The sequence below is a fragment of the Calliphora vicina genome, chromosome 1 (assembly GCF_958450345.1).
Source record: "Calliphora vicina chromosome 1, idCalVici1.1, whole genome shotgun sequence".
Lineage (NCBI taxonomy): Eukaryota > Metazoa > Arthropoda > Insecta > Diptera > Calliphoridae > Calliphora > Calliphora vicina.
Window position 1 is genome coordinate 154435461 of NC_088780.1, and position 14271 is coordinate 154449731.

The window sequence follows — 14271 nt, forward strand, 5'->3', positions numbered from 1 at the left end:
TTCAAACCTCAGATGTCTTTATATGATTTGCAACTAGAGTATCCAAAACCAAAACCGAAAACCGATTTTTTCATCTTTGTAAATTTCACCGGTTTCGATTTTTTGACAAACCGGATTAAGACGGTTAACCGGTTTTAATGAAATATATTTTCTAAAGCTCATTCAAACATACTAATGAAAAACTTTTAGCCTTAAGAATTCAAAAAATTATAAATTTCGGAAAATTTAGTAGACAATTCTTAACAAATTTCCAATAAGCGTCCACAAATAAAAATAAATTTAAGGAGACCTTTTTCATATTAAACAAAAATTTAATATAAACCGGTTAACCGGATTTTTAAAAGACAATAATCAAAACCGGGTTTTTCAAAAACACCCTTTTTCGGTTAAATAGTAAACCGTTTTTTTGGACACTCTATTTGCAACCAAACCATTTTTCTCCAAGATATCAAGAATTCAAATTAAGAAAAATTATCCCTTTGCAATCAAGTAACGGTTCTTAAGTGAATGATGTTCTTTAGTGAATGAACTGTTCTTTAGTAAAATAACTTAATGAAAGAACTAAAAGAACGGTTCTTTAGTTGCAGAATGATTCTTTAGTCGCAGAACGGCCTTTAGTGAAAAAACGATTCTTTAGTAAAAGAACGGTTCATTAGTAAAAGAACGGTTCTTTAGTAAAGGAACGGTTCTTTAGTAAAATATCGATGAATTATCCAAATGTATCTATTAAAGATCTTTAAGCAAATAGTAGGTCCGTTATTTAAAAGCTTCATAACGTGAAAAATGTAATAAAAAACAAAGATAGTCTTAATGTTTATTGCTCCTTTCTCAGACATTTATGCACCGATAAATGTCCCAAAAAAGTGTTTAAAACTCCCAAAAATGGAATTTTTTTATTTTTTTGGATATAAAATCCATACCAGAGTCGGGGTTATCAGAACCCTTTACAAAATAATTAAGAACATATTTGGCCATCTACAATGGGTTACTATATTTTGATATCGACTATGCGATTTGAGAATTTTTGCCCTAAAGTTGAATTTTATATAACAAATAGTCGTTTTTTGGATGGATCTAGTCCCCTCGGTATCAAACATTTTCAAATTACTTTTCATTTAAAATATTTAATGTAAAGTTAGCTTTTCAAAAAATATAAATTCCTAATACATCTGCTTAGAAATTTTTTAGATAACTTAAAAAGAAAAAAAGTATTTTTTCATAAAAACTAGCGAAAAATCGAAATTTTAAATTTAAATGCATATAAATTTGGAGTCATTCAAGATTTTTATACAATTCTTTTTTTGTTTGACATATAAATAGTCTAATAAAAGAAAAATGGAGACAATCGGGAAATATTTGGACCCGCTGTTATCAAAACACTGGAGTAGGGGGGTAAAAATTTTGAAAATTTAAATTTCAAATGCGAATATCTCCTGGGGACCCCTGGTTTGCCCGTGCGATCAGAATTCAAAACTTAAACACGACAACAGTTCTTTTTGGAAGTTACATATTTATTTCCTCTTTTTTCTGTACCACTGGGCATCGTTAATTTGACTCGCCTAAGTATCTAGAAAATTATGTAGGGAATGAAAAACTTATTTTTAGAATGTTAGAATAAGAATTACATTTTTGAAAGCATTTTTTGAATTGAATCTATTATATTCCTATATATGAAACCTCACTTTTTAGACTTTTTTTACATGTTATAGCAAGGAGATATACATACATACATATAGCCTGGTATAAAAACATGTTGTGAGATCTTTTACATTAATATAACTCTTGCAGCTCCTAAATTTCCTTATATGTAACATTTTCTTAAAAACGTTTTTTAAAGAAAATTCTTAATAACCTAAAAAAATTTATAAACAAGAGGCTTTATAACTAATTAACAAACACCCTGCATTTTTACATTAATACTTATTAATATTATTTTGAAAAGCTTTATGTTGAAAAAAAACTCTAAATTTAAATTAATTGTTTAATAAAACTCTTATGTTTTGTGTGTGTGTTCACAGAGTACGTGCTTATGGTCCCGGTATTGAACCCGTTGGCCCCGTAGTAGGAGCCCCAGCCAATTTCACTGTCGAAACTTTCTCAGCCGGCAAAGGTAACTTCTTTTTATAAAATAAACTTATTCCCCCTCAATATTAATAATTTTTTTATTTAAAAGGTGACGTTGAGGTTGAAATCATTACACCCGATGGTCTCGTCGAAAAGGCCGATGTTCGTTTTAACAACGACAAGAATCTCACTTACTCCATTTCCTACATACCCAAAATGGAAGGTGAACACAAAGTCATGGTTAGATTCTCTGGACGTGATATACCCAAGAGTCCCTTCCCCGTTAAGGTAGAGGGCCATGCTGGTGATGCCTCCAAGGTTAAGGTTACTGGTCCTGGTGTACAGCCTTTGGGTGTTGTCATTAGCAAACCCACGTTCTTTGATATCTTAACGGAAGGTGCTGGTCGTGGTGTACCCGAAGTCATTATTATTGATCCCGCTAATCACAAGACTTCTGTGGCCGCTAAAGTTAGGCAATTGGAGAATGATGTTTGGAGATGTGAATATGTATCTGCCATACAAGGTCTACACTCTGTGAATGTATTCTATGCTGGCACACCCATACCCAACAGTCCCTTCCCCGTCAAAGTGGCTCCCCTGTCCGATGCCCGTCGTGTTAGAGCTTCTGGCAGAGGTTTGCAACCTACTGGTGTGAGAATCGGTGATGATGCTGACTTCAAGATTTACACCGAAGGTGCAGGCGAGGGCATGCCTGAGGTGAGACTGGTCGGTCCTGGTGGCATGAATGAACAAGTAGCTATGACAAAAATAGATGCCCACACATACGAGTGCCATTATTTCCCCAACAAAGAGGGTCGCTATGTAGCCGTTGTCACTTTTGCTGGCCAAGAAGTCAACAAGTCACCGTTTGAGGTGAAAGTGGGTCCCAAGATGGAATCCAATATTGTAGCTTTCGGTCCCGGTTTGGTGGGTGGCGTTGTTGGCTATCCTGCCGCCTTTGTGGTTGAAACTAATGGCGAAACTGGTGCTCTTGGCTTCACTGTTGCCGGTCCCTCTCAGGCTGAAATCGAATGTCACGACAATGGTGATGGTTCGGCTTTGGTTAAATATCATCCTACTGCTCCCGGTGAATACGCCGTACACATTTTGTGCGATAATGAGGATATACCCAAATCTCCCTTCATTACACAAATTTTGCCCAAAACCGACTACAATCCCGAATTGGTTAAGGCTTTCGGTCCTGGTTTGGAAAAGAATGGTGTAACCATTAATGAACCCACAAGCTTTACCGTTGATGACTCTAAGGGTGGTCCAGCTCCCCTGGATATTGTAGTGGAAGATGTTTTAGGCAAGAGATTGCCAGTGGAGATTCAAAATCAACCAGATGGCACCAAGAAATGTACATACACTCCTGTTTCTGGCAGTCCTCACACAGTGGAAGGTAAGGAAATCTATTATAATTTTATAACGATAATTTAATTTGTAATTTTTTTCTGATTTTAAAGTTAACTTCGGTGGCGTTGCTACACCCAATTCTCCCCATCGTGTCTATGTCGCTTTGCCTGTCAATGCCTCAAAGGTGCAAGCTTTCGGTCCTTGGTTCCAACCTGGAGTCCATCCCAATTCTCCCACTCACTTCAATGTTGACTGCCGCGATGCCGGTGAGGCTGAATTAAAGGTCAAGATTGTCCATGAAGAAACCAAAGTAGAAATACCCTGCCGCATTATTGATAATGAAGATCAAACTTATTCAGTGGAGGTGGTACCACCCACCAAGGGAGCCTACACCACCACCATGACTTATGGCGGTCAGCCCGTGCCTTTGGGTCAAAAAGTAATGGTAGAGCAAACCATTGATGTCACCAAGATCAAAGTTGATGGCCTAGAACCAAGTAAGTATTTTCCCATTTCAATTACATTTCCATCATTTCAAAATCCACATATACATTATAAATTATAAATAAAAATCATCATACACAATAGCATTATTTTCCTACCAAACGGAAAATAATGTTCTTAAATTAAAAAAAAAAATGAAAAAGAAAAAAAAAACACCTCAAATACTATACAAAAGGTCATCATCTAAGTTCAAAAACTTTCGTTACAAACTCATTTATCAACAAGCTGCACCATTAAATAGTCTCCAGCAGTTTCGTATCATTACTCATGGTCTGCCGAAAGCTGATCTGGCCGTAACAATAACCTCACCCTCGGGTAGTCGCGTTAAGGCCCATGTAATACCCACAGCCGAAGGTTTCCTCGTCAACTTTACACCCACCCAATTGGGTGAATATTTGCTGAGCATATGTTTCGGTGGCACACCCATAACGCCCAGGCCCTTCTGTTTACAGTGTCTAAGTGGCAGTGATTCGAATAAAGTAAGAGCCTTTGGTCCCGGTCTGGAAAAGGGTCTTGTCGGCCAGCCGGCCGAATTTATGATCGACACAAGGGGTGCGGGCCAAGGTGCTTTGGGTGTGACCGTGGAGGGTCCCTGTGAAGCGGCCATCAATTGTCGCGACAATGGCGATGGCACCTGCAATGTGGCCTATTTACCCACCGAAGCCGGAGACTACACTGTAAATATAACATTTAATGAACGTCATATTAATGGATCACCATTCCCACCGATTATTTACCCTTTGCCGAATCTCAGCAATACACGTGTTAGTGGTATCGGCATACAGCCACATGGTAGGCTATGAAGGCATCCCAAAAATAAAGAAAACTAATGTTTTTGTTTTTTGCTGTTGCTGTGATGCTGCAAGCCGATTCCATTAAAAAATAAATAAATTGTTGCTTAAAAAGAAAAAGCTTTAAAAATCCAGCATGTGGCCATTTACATATTTAAGTTTTCAAAAGCTGCTTTAACTCAAAAATTAAGAAAGCTAGCTTTTTGTAATAAAGCTCTTTAAGCTGGAGAGTTTTTTTTTTCGTTTAACCTTTAACCTGTACTTTTAAGAGCGTTAATCATGCATGTTTATTTTATATATTTACTCATCATTTGATCATTTGATCATCAACATAACACTTATCTACAGACATTTTTTATTTAATGTAAAGAAATCTACTTCCTTACAATACATTCTAATAGGTAAGGAAGTAGATTTTTTTAGACAAAAAACTGGGTTATTTCGAAAATTTTATAAATAGGAGTTGAACTAGTTTAAATAACTACGTTTTGTGTTGTCTTTAGATTATTTTATCCTTAGAAATTAATACTTTCTTGACATCAATATCCAATTCAAATGAACACCATTTAAATGGGGAGAGAATCATTATTTATCACTTCACTTCTACCAGCAACACATCGAAATTTATCAGTAATGGAGTCTTCAGTACTATTGTACTTTTTGACTTTAATTGGGCTCAGTCCATTTGATGAAGTTGAATAAATATCCCGACCGAACGTTAGTCCAATTTAAAATTTGATAGTTAGTATCAACTTTGATTTATTTTTAAAGATCCACCCATCACAAATTTTCTTCCAAATTTTATTTTGGATCGTTGTAGTTCAAAACATGACGAGTTAAAATGAAGTGCGAAGAAAGCATCAGAATAAATTGGTACTTTTAATCTGAAAATGTACTTCTTTGGTTTCAGTTAAGTACCATTTTAAAATCTCGATTTCTCAAGTTAATTTTTAGAAGGTTGCATTCTTAACGATTATTTATTGAAAGTAACATCGAGTAATTTGATATAGAGTCGTTAATATTCGTTTTGTAATAGTGTCTAGGATCGATACACTGTAAGTTCTTATTGGACTAGCAATTGATTAAAAACGTTTATCTTTGGTGAATCTTCATAAACAATTTTGGCTAGATCATATAAGGATCATGGTGCCATTACAAATTATTTCCTTTTTCATATATCTGATGCCAGCGCTTTCAGTTGGTGCCAACTTATGCCTTGAGTGGCAGCTTCTATCGTCGCTATTTGTGACGTGGACGACCCTTGCGGAATCCACTCTATTTCAGTTTTAGTGATGTCTGCATCAAGCTTTCTCAGCGTGTGCCCAATCCATGTATTTGAATTTGATATAAAAGTTTAGATCTGACATATGAATTTAATCACCCCTATCGTGAAAAACATGTAAAAGTTATGTTCCCATGAAATATCCATTTCCCTCGAAGGGAAAATTGCTATCATGATATTCCCCTAAATTTTTCATTCACAATAGTTGATTTTGTTCGTAACAGCTGTTTATTGTTTACAAAATTTCATCTAAAAATTTCAAAACATGGGGAATTTTTTCACGTGAACAAAGTTGATGAACGAGAAATGGGAAAAGGGAACATATTTCATGTGAAATGCTGATTCGCGATAGGGGTGAATATTTTGTATTGGCAAAGATGCGTGAAGATCTTCACACAGAATTCAGTCGGCCTAACGATTGGTTTCCAGCATTTATTATATTAGTAATGTCTCGAACCATCGGATTAAGTTAAAATATTTCCGAGACATCATTCACGATTTCCAGATATTGATTGTTAATGAGAAGACTATTAGTGTTTGTTGTATTGCTTCGCATGATCTTTGTCGTGGTGATGGAGAGGGATCTTTGTTTTACTTTGCGATGTAATTTAATAGATTCCATTTATAAAGTAGTCATTCATTTTCATAGTATGATCACAATTTCATTGAAACAATTAAGTTAAATATATTTTTCTCATTGCTCTTCAAGCTGTAGCCACTCTTCTTGACACCTACACATCTCGAACATTACGCTACTATTCTTGTAGTTGGTTTGGTGAGTAGCTGTGTGATATCCCGTTGTGGTTTTTCAAATCCCGGTGTGGTTTTTTGTCTTATTCTGAAATTTTCCTTCTGTTCGTAACATGCTTCAAGGATGTGAAGTGTTAATCTCGGTTTTTGAACCAAAGTTTATTTTAAAAAAAATTATATTTAAGAATTTTTTATGAAAAGTCCGACTTAATGATAGTCAGATATTGATACCTCGTAACTGATAGTGATCTCAAATAATATAATGAAGAAATCGTTGAGAATTGAGTAAAACCGGTTGTCGTGTGAATGGAGAGAAATCTTTTGTCAAAATCGTAAATTTCAACGTATCAACATTCGATCGTGCATAAATTGAAAGCAATTAAATGTTAGGCAACTACTTTTTAATACAAAAGGCTGTAGAAAAAGTAAAAAAACAAAAATATTTTAATTTGTGTACTTCATTCAAATTAAGTCTATTAAAATTTACAGGATTTGTGGATTAAGACGCAACTTTATACATTAAAGTTGAATTTTATGTTAAACCCAAAATTTATATGATATTCCTTTAAAAATTATTTAATTTTAGAACTATTTTTACATAGACTCCCAGTCCTTGTACTACGTTGTTTGAAAAAACCTTAAACCTTGTTCTGTTATGTTTGTTGTGATAGTGTACTAGACTCTTTAGAAAGTTAACTCGTAACAAAAAATCCCATAAACAAATGTTGTGTTACTCGTTTACTTTATACTCCTGCAACTAGCCAAAAATTTACTAATCGAATTTGTATTTCCTTCCCTTGTTCCACCCTTATAGGTGTCATTATGAACGAAAAGACCGACTTTATGGTTGATATGAGCAAAGTTGGCACCAACATCGATTCCAAAAAACTTTCCTGCTCCGTCTTCGATCCCAAGGGACAAATGTTGCCCAGTGAAATTTTGCCCGGCACCACAGACGATGTCTTCCGCATTATGTACACACCCTTCGAGGCTGGTCGTCATACGATTGAGCTATTATACGATAACATTCCGGTGCCCGGTTCACCATTTGTGGTCAATGTCAAGAGCGGTTGTGATCCCTCACGCTGCAAGGCCTACGGCCCCGGCTTGAAACGCGGCTTTGTGAGCGAGAAGAATAAGTTTGTTATTGAAACTAAAGGTGCTGGCAAGGGTGGTCTCTCATTGGCCATTGAAGGTCCCTCAGAGGCTAAAATGACTTGTATTGATAATCGTGATGGCAGCTGTGATGTCGACTATGTGGCCACCGAAGTGGGAGAGTACGATATTTCTATACGCTTTGCCGACAAACATATTCCCGGTTCACCATTTTCGGTGTTTGTGGAAGAACGTTCGGATCCCTCTAAGGTTAAGGTCTATGGTCCTGGTATTGAACATGGTGAGGTGAGAGAGGCTGTGCCAACACACTTCTTCATTGATGTTCAGGATGCTGGTCCCGGCCGTATTGCCGTTAAGATTCAAAACTCTGAAGGTACCCCAGTAGAAGATTTGCGTGTGGAAGAGAAGGGTGATGGCATCTATTGTGTTTATTATTCACCACCCAAAGAGGGTTCAGTATTGACATCAACCATTACATTTGCCGATACTGAAGTGCCATGCAGGTGAGTGTTGGAAAGAAAATTTTTTAAATGAGAATTTTATATTGACAGAAAAATTGTTGTTATGATACAACAATCATTGTCATGTCATGACATAATTTTCTCTATAGAAAAATTCATGCCATGTCATGACATAATTTTCTCTATAAAAAAGTTCATGTCATGACATAATTTTCTCTATAAAAAAGTTCATGTCATGACATAATTTTCTCTATAAAAAAGTTCATGTCATGACATAATTTTCTCTATAGAAAAGTTCATGTCATGACATAATTTTCTCTATAGAAAAGCTCATGTCATGACATAATTTTCTCTATAGAAAAGTTCATGTCATAATTTTCTCTATAGAAAAGTTCATGTCATAATTTTCTCTATAGAAAAGTTCATGTCATAATTTTCTCTATAGAAATATTCATGTCATGACATAATTTTCTCTATAGAAATATTCATGTCATGACATAATTTTCTCTATAGAAAAGTTCATGTCATAATTTTCTCTATAGAAATAATCATGTCATGACATAATTTTCTCTATAGAAATAATCATGTCATGACATAATTTTCTCTATAGAAATAATCATGTCATGACATAATTTTCTCTATAGAAAAGTTCATGTCATAATTTTCTCTATAGAAATATTCATGTCATGACATAATTTTCTCTATTGAAAAATTCATGTCATAACATAATTTTCTCTATAGAAAAATGCATTTCATGTCATAATTTTCTATATAGAAAAATTCATGTCATGTCATAACAAAATTTTCTCTGTAGAAAAATTAATGTCATAACAAAATTTTCATGTTTTCTGTATAGAAAAATTCATGTCATGAAAATTGTTCTCCAAAGAAAAATTCATGTCATGACAAAACTTCATGTCTAGACAAATAGAACAATTTATGTCATGTTATTTTTGCTCTGTAAGGAAAATCTGTTTTTATGTAATTTTGTCGATATTTATTTCTTTAATTAATATATTTTTTAAATCACTTGCAGTCCATTCGTCATGACTGTCTTCCCCAAGGCTGAACCCTCCAAGGTTCTAATCAAGGGTGTCAATGACAAAAAGAAAACTCCTGCCTCCAAACCAGCTGAATTTGAAGTTGATACCAAAAAAGCTGGACAAGCCGACATCAATGTCGATATTAAGAATCCCAAAGGTAGACAAATTAAACCACGTCTCCAAGAAATCAACGATGGTACCTATGTGGTATCTTTCGTACCCGATGAATGTGGCACTTACAATGTAAGCATTAAATACGGAGGACAAGAAATCGAAGGATCACCCTTCAAATTGGAAGCTTTCGCCACGGGTGAGGCCAAAAAATGTAAACTAGTCGAAGAGGCACAAAAAATACAACCCTCGGGTAGCAAGAGCCATTTGACCGTAGATGCTCGTGAAGCCGGTGATGGTGCTGTCACTTGTAAAATCACCACCAAGCAAGGAGTGTAAGTATTTATGTCATACATTTTAGTTTATATAACTTTTTATTTAAATTTGTTTGGTACTTTTTTAATTTAGGGAAATTTTGGATTTGGTTGATATTGATGTTATCGAAAAGGATGGTTTCTTCGATATCTTCTATGCCTTAAATGATCCTGGTGATTATGATGTCAATGTTAAGTTTGGTGGCAAAGATATACCCAACGGTAGCTTCTCCATTAAGGTAGTTTAATTTGTTTTTCTTTTAATATTTTCTCTTAAACAGTTTAAAGTCCAGGACTTGCCTCTATCGTTTTCTTAAGCCTAAAATAAATTAGCAATTATTGTTTGTAAAAGTTATTAAGCTAAAATCAATTGAATTATTTTATAAAGCTAAAGTAATATTAACTTTAGTTTATTACTTATAGTTAATAATTAAATTATTTAAAAGAAAGATATTTAAAGTATAGAAAACACAGTTTCACAAACAGTTTTGAATTTATTTAATAGAATTAAAATTATTTATTTAATTAGACAAAACTACACCTAAAAAAAAAACTATTGTAATTTTAAAAACAAAACAAACAACAAACACTTTTTAATAAAATAAATTATTTAATTTATAAACAATGTATACAAAAAAACCAATTACAAATTATGACAAAAACCCCCAAAATTTCTTTTACTCAGCATGCACGTTTTAATTTTTCGAAACAAAAAACAAAAAATGCGCTTTAAAAAATATTTAACCAAATTTGCTAAAACTTTTTGGCTGCTGTATATTTTATATTATTTTGGCTTTTTTTATATAAAACTTATTTAAATATTTTTTATTTTATTATTTATTAAATTAAGGCTGTTTGTGTTATGTGTTTCTTATATAATACTTTTTTTCTTTTTTTGTAAAAAAGAAATTAACATTTTTTAAAAATTGTAAAATGATGGTAAAGTCCAATATTTTAAAATATTGATTGATTCAAATGCTTAATTGTATCACAATAATTGCTAATTTAATTTTATATAAATTTTTTTTCTTTAACTTCATCATAAAAACAAACGAACGTTTTAATTTTTGCACTACGCTGCGCTCCGCCACGTAAATAATTATGTGTTTCTTGCTCTCAACCAATTTGCCAAACACCGTAATCTAATGCTTCGCTCCTGATTTAATTTATTGATTAATGATAATTATTTTAAAATGGTTTAAATTGCAGGTGAGTACCAAATTTCAAATTATTTATGTATTTGAGGAGATTTTGGATTTTTAATTTTAGGAAAAATCACATAATTTCCATTATATTGAATTGTTATATTTAAATCGGAAAAAATAGTATTTATCTTATGACTGAAATATAATGAAAAAACGTCAATAGCAAAAATTTTTGTCATGTCATGATAAAATTTTCTCCATAGAAAACTTCTTGTCATGACAAAATTTTCTGTTTGTAGAAAAATACTTCTCATGTCATGACAAAATTTTCTCCACAGAAAACTACATGTCATGACAAAATTTATCCATAGAAAATTGTCATATAATGACAAAATTTTCTTGTCATGTCATGACAAAATTGTCTGTTTGTAGAAAAATACTTCTCATGTTATGATAAAATTTTCTCCATAGAAAACTTCTTGTCATGACAAAATTTATCCATAGAAAATTGTTGTCATATAATGACAAAATTTTCTTGTCATGTCATGACAAAATTGTCTGTTTGTAGAAAAATACTTCTCATGTCATGACAAAATTTTCTCCACAGAAAACTACTTGTCATGTCATGACAAAATTTTCTCTATAGAAAACTACATGTCATGAACAAATTTTCTCCACAGAAAACTTCTTGTCATGTCATGACAACATTTTCTGTTTGTAGAAAAATACTTCTCATTACGTGTCATGTCATGACAAAATCTTCTCCAAAGAATACTGCATGTCATGACAAAATTTTCTCCACAAAAATCTACTTGTCATATCATGACAGAATTTTCTGTATAGAAAACTTGTTGCCATGTCATGACAAAATTTTCTGCAAAGAAAACTTGTTGCCATGTCATGACAAAATTTTCTGCAAAGGAAACTTGTTGTCATGTCATGACAAAATTTTCTGCAAAGAAAACATGTCATGTCATGACAAAATTTTCTCTATAGAAAAATTATTGTTGTAGTTTTCCGTGGAGAATTAAAAAATTAGAACATTTTTTAATTTTGTTTAAATCTAAAAGAAATTAAACATTGTTCAAAGTACGCCTACAAAAATTTAAAAAAAAAAATTCAATTTTCATTTTAATATTTAAAAAAAAAAAAAAAATTTAATGTTTTAGTGAACAAAATTGTACTGCAAACATTTATTTTTCAAAATTTTTTTTTATTTTTTAAAATTTTTTTTTTTTAATTTATCACTTGTAAAAATTAGCAATATTTTCAAGGAAATTGGAAACAATACTTTTAATTTATTTTCATTACCCAAAATTTTTGGCTGGGTATTTGAGTATTAGTATAGTATTTGAAACTTTTGATAATCTTCCCGTAAAGAAGATTTAAGATTTATGGACATTTAACAAAATGCCCTTAGAAACCCCCAAACAAATTGAATATAATCTAAATTTTAATGGTTTACATTTATAATTCAGGTATAAAAAACACTTGTTGATAAGAAAATACACAGGGAATGAAAATTATGCCAAATATCTAATAAAATTTACATAAATGTTAAAAGATTACAGATGCATTAAAACGAATTGAAAATAAAATATGCACATTTAATTTAGGTGAACAAATACGTACATTTGCACATAATTAAATCCTATAAAATAGTTGAACTATAATAAATAAATAATAAAACATTTGTAGACATAAATACAATAATTTAAATAATAAATCATAAAAAAAATCCTTTTGGGCACAATGCCCAACTAAATAATAAAAACAAAAAAAGAATTGTACATGTGTATTTAAAACAATTTAATATAAAAACAAGTAAGAGTGCTATATTCGGCTATGCCGAATCTTATATACCCTTCACCTTTGTTGTGGATGCATTATTATTTTTTATAATTAGTATATATGTATGTACATTGCCCACTTTCAGCGTACAGCATCCTAAATTTATCAAGAACATAAAAAACAACAACAACGCCAAACGAAACAAAACACCAAAAGAAAAAACAAAATACGCAAGCCAATGAAACCAACACACGCCCAAACATACGTTTAATTGTATAAAAAACAACGCCAAAAGAAACAAAACACACAGGATTTGTTGCTTTTTTGTCCAAACATACGATTTGTTGCTTTTTTGTCAAAAAAACCAACACACAACCAAACAAACGTTTAGTTGTATAAAAAACAACAACAACGCCAAAAGAAACAAAACACACAAAAAAACAAAATACGCAAAGCATGCTCAACCAAGCATACGTTTTGTTGCTTTTTTGTAAAAAAAACCAACACACAACCAAACTAACGTTTAGTTATATAAAAAACAACAACAATGCCAAAAGAAACAAAACACAAAAAAAAAACAAAATACACAAAACTTGCACATCCAAACATACGTTTTGTTGTTTTTTTGTCAAAGCATGCAATACATTGTGTTTTTTGATGAAATTTTCAGAGGTTGTCTCGGATTTTTGCTCATATCTCCGTTATTTATGGACGGATTTTGCTGATTTTAAATAGCAAAATTCTCGAAAGTATGTCTGACAGAATTGTTGAAGATTTGGATCCTGGAGATATCTGGGGCCTTCAGAAAATTGATTTCAACAGACAGACAGACAGACAGACGGACAGACAGACAGACAGACAGACAGACGGACATGGCTTAATCGACTCCGCTATCTATAAGGATCCAGAATATATATACTTTATAGGGTCGGAAATGAAAAATGTAGAAATTACAAACGGAATGACAAACTTATATATACCCTTCTCACGAAGCTGAAGGGTATAAAAAGAAAGACTGAATATAAATTTATTAAATTAAATAAACATAGGTGTAATATTATGCATGTCTATATATTAAGATATTATATGTCTTGTATAAATCTAACAAATTTATTTGACATTTACCGAAAAATCAAATTTTTCTCACAACAATTCAGATTTCTTGTGATATTTTTTTTTTAAATTTTCTATTATTTTCCAACTTTTTAGTCACAGGCGTTTTAATTAAATTGTCTGTTGTGTGATAAAATAATTATTACAACATAAATTTAGACATTTTAGAGCGTACATAAATTGAAGATTTATTAATTTGTCATTTAAAACCAAATAAATTGGGTTCAATAGACTACAGAATTTGATGAAATACGACAAAATTGTCGCTATAGAAAACTCCATGTTATCTCATGACATTTTTTCTATATTTCAGTTTTTTTGTATATTTACCGAGATGTTAGATACTGTCCGTCTGGCTGGCTGTCCATGTAAAGATATTTCGACAAAATTTCAGAATTAATTACATAAAACTATTCCCAACAAAATAAAT

General features: G+C 32.3%; 1 protein-coding gene across 4 annotated transcripts in view; it reads left to right on the plus strand.

Annotated features, from left to right (window-relative positions):
- cher (filamin-A) overlaps positions 1–14271 on the plus strand; it is a 127746-nt gene that overhangs the window by 75533 nt on the left and 37942 nt on the right. For 2 of the 4 annotated variants that reach the window (XM_065516224.1, XM_065516220.1), the window contains exons 5-11: positions 2019–2110; positions 2174–3466; positions 3531–3917; positions 4150–4716; positions 7562–8366; positions 9361–9813; positions 9887–10031. In XM_065516224.1, the coding sequence (XP_065372296.1) occupies positions 2019–2110; positions 2174–3466; positions 3531–3917; positions 4150–4716; positions 7562–8366; positions 9361–9813; positions 9887–10031 (3742 nt within the window). Of the gene's footprint in view, positions 1–2018; positions 2111–2173; positions 3467–3530; positions 3918–4149; positions 4717–6706; positions 6773–7561; positions 8367–9360; positions 9814–9886; positions 10032–14271 lie in introns of all 4 variants that reach the window. The other 2 variants (XM_065516221.1, XM_065516223.1) reach the window with 2 other exon arrangements.